The sequence below is a fragment of the Caenorhabditis briggsae genome (genome assembly GCF_000004555.2).
Source record: "Caenorhabditis briggsae complete genome, chrII, whole genome shotgun sequence".
NCBI lineage: Eukaryota > Metazoa > Nematoda > Chromadorea > Rhabditida > Rhabditidae > Caenorhabditis > Caenorhabditis briggsae.
The window spans coordinates 14430898-14433792 of record NC_013486.2 but is presented as its reverse complement, the minus strand read 5'-3'; the positions used below and the strand labels follow the sequence as shown (position 1 = coordinate 14433792).

Below are 2895 nucleotides of genomic sequence, written 5' to 3'. Positions count from 1 at the left end.
CAATAAAGACGGAGACGAAGAAACGGGAAGAAATGGCACAGAAGACACAAATGAGCGAGGACGAGGAGAAACGTGGTATGTATTAAAAATCAATTGATTGATTGATTAATAATCGATCGCGCGCGCACGCAACACAGCACACAGTTGAGCTCAAGGGAAGGAAAATTTGCACACAGAAGGCACAGAAGGCACAAAACGACAAAGACCCAAAAGGCGTTATTGAGAAAGAAGGGCAAAGAAGACAGTATAAGGACATAGGAAGTGACCGAGTATAGCAGAATCGACCTCTGCTAACTAGGGAAGGTTGTAATCGGGGGGTGGAACTTTGGTATGAAACTTATATCATTCGAAAGCTGAGGATGAGACATTTTCAAAACTGTATTCAGACTTTGCTGAGGAGCTACCAGTTTCGAGAAAATCAAGTTTCAAATTTGGCTCAAATTTGACTCTTAAGGGCGCTGCGCCTCCCCTCTTTCTTATATAGATTGGGGGAAGGGAAACAAACAGCGAGCAGTGGTGTAGTGGCGAGGAGGGATGCACAGTAGGCGACTAGATGCAGGTTCGAACACCTTCTCGCCATACTTTTGTTCGGGTTTTTTTTTCTGGATTTTTGAAGGATTTTCGATTGATATAAGTTTCATACCAAAGTGGGGTAGAATGGATGACGTGGCATGCAGGTGCATACTCGTAATGGGCTAGACTGGTTGGTAACGAGGATCAACGGTTACTGTTGAAAGGATGGAATCAACCGATTTTGACCGCGTAGCTCAACTGATAAGAACCTACAAGATTTTGCTTCCAAGTTTCCTCGTATAAATTCATATAAAACACAAGCTGCAAGCAATCCACAAAAGATCAAATTAAGAATAAAGAAAAAACATTGAAAGTGTCATATTCTAACAACTGGAAGTTCTTGGGAAGTTTTGATACACAAAAATTAAGATTTGAGCAGAAAAGGGACTAGAAAGGGACACGACAGAGGGAAATGTCAGAATTAGATGACATGGGGTCAACATAGATACAGAAAAGCAGAAAATGAAACTAGATAATTTGGATTGTTGGAACAGTCGGATCCTCGACGCTTTGGCTCCAGACGATTTCCCGATCAAACGTCATATGGATCAATGCCATTTCCTCAGGAGGGACCATTTCAACTCCTGGATTCTCTAATTCTCGAATTTCTAGATCTTTTAGTTCCTTGAAGCAATGGTGTACCTGTAAAAGTTTAGAGACTAGAAAGTCGGAATTTCCAGGAATACTGTATTCACTGTAATAGAACCTTCAATACAAATGCACTTTGAGCTCAGCTATCTCAGTTTTTGTGATAGATATCAAAAAGTTGTCAACTGATAAATTGTTTATCATATCATCACCAATATTTTATCTGTTAACAAATGTTTGATATCTCTCATAAGAACCGAGATAATCGAGCTCAAAGCTCTCTAGTTTTTTGTTTTCCCTAGTAATTCAAGTAGTTCTCCTGATATCCTAAAACAAAGCTCATATTCCATCAATTTGTATGATTTTTTATTTTTCTAAAATCCAAAGACATCTGCCAAGTAGCCCGCGAATCAGGCCACTGGTCACCGTGCGGGTGCCATGTATCCCCACAACGCACGCTTGTACACAGGTCACACTCCGTCTCTTTTTTTCTTGTGATACACTAGGGAAAGGAAGGAGACTGCGAGAGAAAAAGAGGGAAACCTAGAAGACGCAACATACACACCCCAGTTGTCTTGTCCCAGTTTGTGCCTTTTTTGCCATCCAATACTCAGGCAAAATCAATTGGGCCATATTTCTTGGTATTTGTACTGTTCGGAACTAAACGCTGGTCATAATCCGGAAAAAGTAAGTTTAAAAAAAAAATGAAAATGCTTAAAATAATAATACCCGAATCGGAAAAGCAAAATTTTCCGTACTTTTTTGAAAAAAAATGGAAAAAAAATATGCTGAAATGAAAAATTAACAAAAAAAAGCTGAATTTCTGAATTTCTGAATTTCTGAATTTCTGAATTTCTGAATTTCTGAATTTCTGAATTTCTGAATTTCTGAATTTCTGAATTTCTGAGTTTCTGAATTTCTGAATTTCTGAATTTCTGAGTTTCTGAATTTCTGAATTTCTGAGTTTCTGAATTTCTGAATTTCTGAATTTCTAAATTTCTGAATTTCTGAATTTCTGAATTTCTGAATTTCTAAATTTCTAAATTTCTGAATTTCTGAATTTCTGAATTTCTGAATTTCTGAATTTCTGAATTTCTAAATTTCTGAATTTCTGAATTTCTGAATTTCTGAATTTCTGAATTTCTGAATTTCTGAATTTCCGAATTTCTGAATTTCTGAATTTCTGATTTTTCGAATTTCTGAATTTCTATCAATTTTGCAGAGACTATTCAGTCAACAAAATGGATGACGAAGAAGAAGCTCCAGTTGAGGTCATCACTGTTGATTCGGACTCAGACACCGGAGGAACAATCACAATTCGGTCAGATAACAAAAATATGATTCGTCAACGACCACCGTCTCCTATTCGTAAGCATTTGAAACTGAAAATAGATGCAGCTAATCATAAATGCATGAAAAACTCCGTTTTTCAAATGAATATCGGCCATTTTGAAAGTGTGTAACTTTCGAAAAAATGTTTTTGAAACAATCTTTGTTCAATTATCAAATTGACAAAATTTCCCACAATTCTGTATAAAAACTACTTTTCTAGCGCTTTTAGGAGCTGAGATAAAGTCGCTTCAAGTTTAAGAGGCTAGAGATGCAGACGACGAGACACGCTGCGTCTCTAACCTCGGAATGTTCAAATGACTGTATCTCGAGTTCTAGATGTGCTAGAAAGTTGGGGTTTGGACATAATTATAGGAAATTTTGTCTTTTTCATGAAAAAAGTAG

At 37.0% G+C, this 2895-nt stretch overlaps 1 protein-coding gene across 1 annotated transcript in view; it reads left to right on the top strand.

Moving 5' to 3' along the window:
• Window positions 1–2402: 2402 nt before the first annotated feature.
• CBG10282 overlaps window positions 2403–2895 on the top strand; it is a gene marked incomplete at both ends in the record, with an annotated part of 8267 nt that continues 7774 nt past the window's right edge. The window contains one exon of the mRNA XM_045243044.1: window positions 2403–2529. Coding sequence (XP_045094227.1) covers window positions 2403–2529 — 127 coding nt within the window. The remainder of the gene's footprint in view (window positions 2530–2895) is intronic.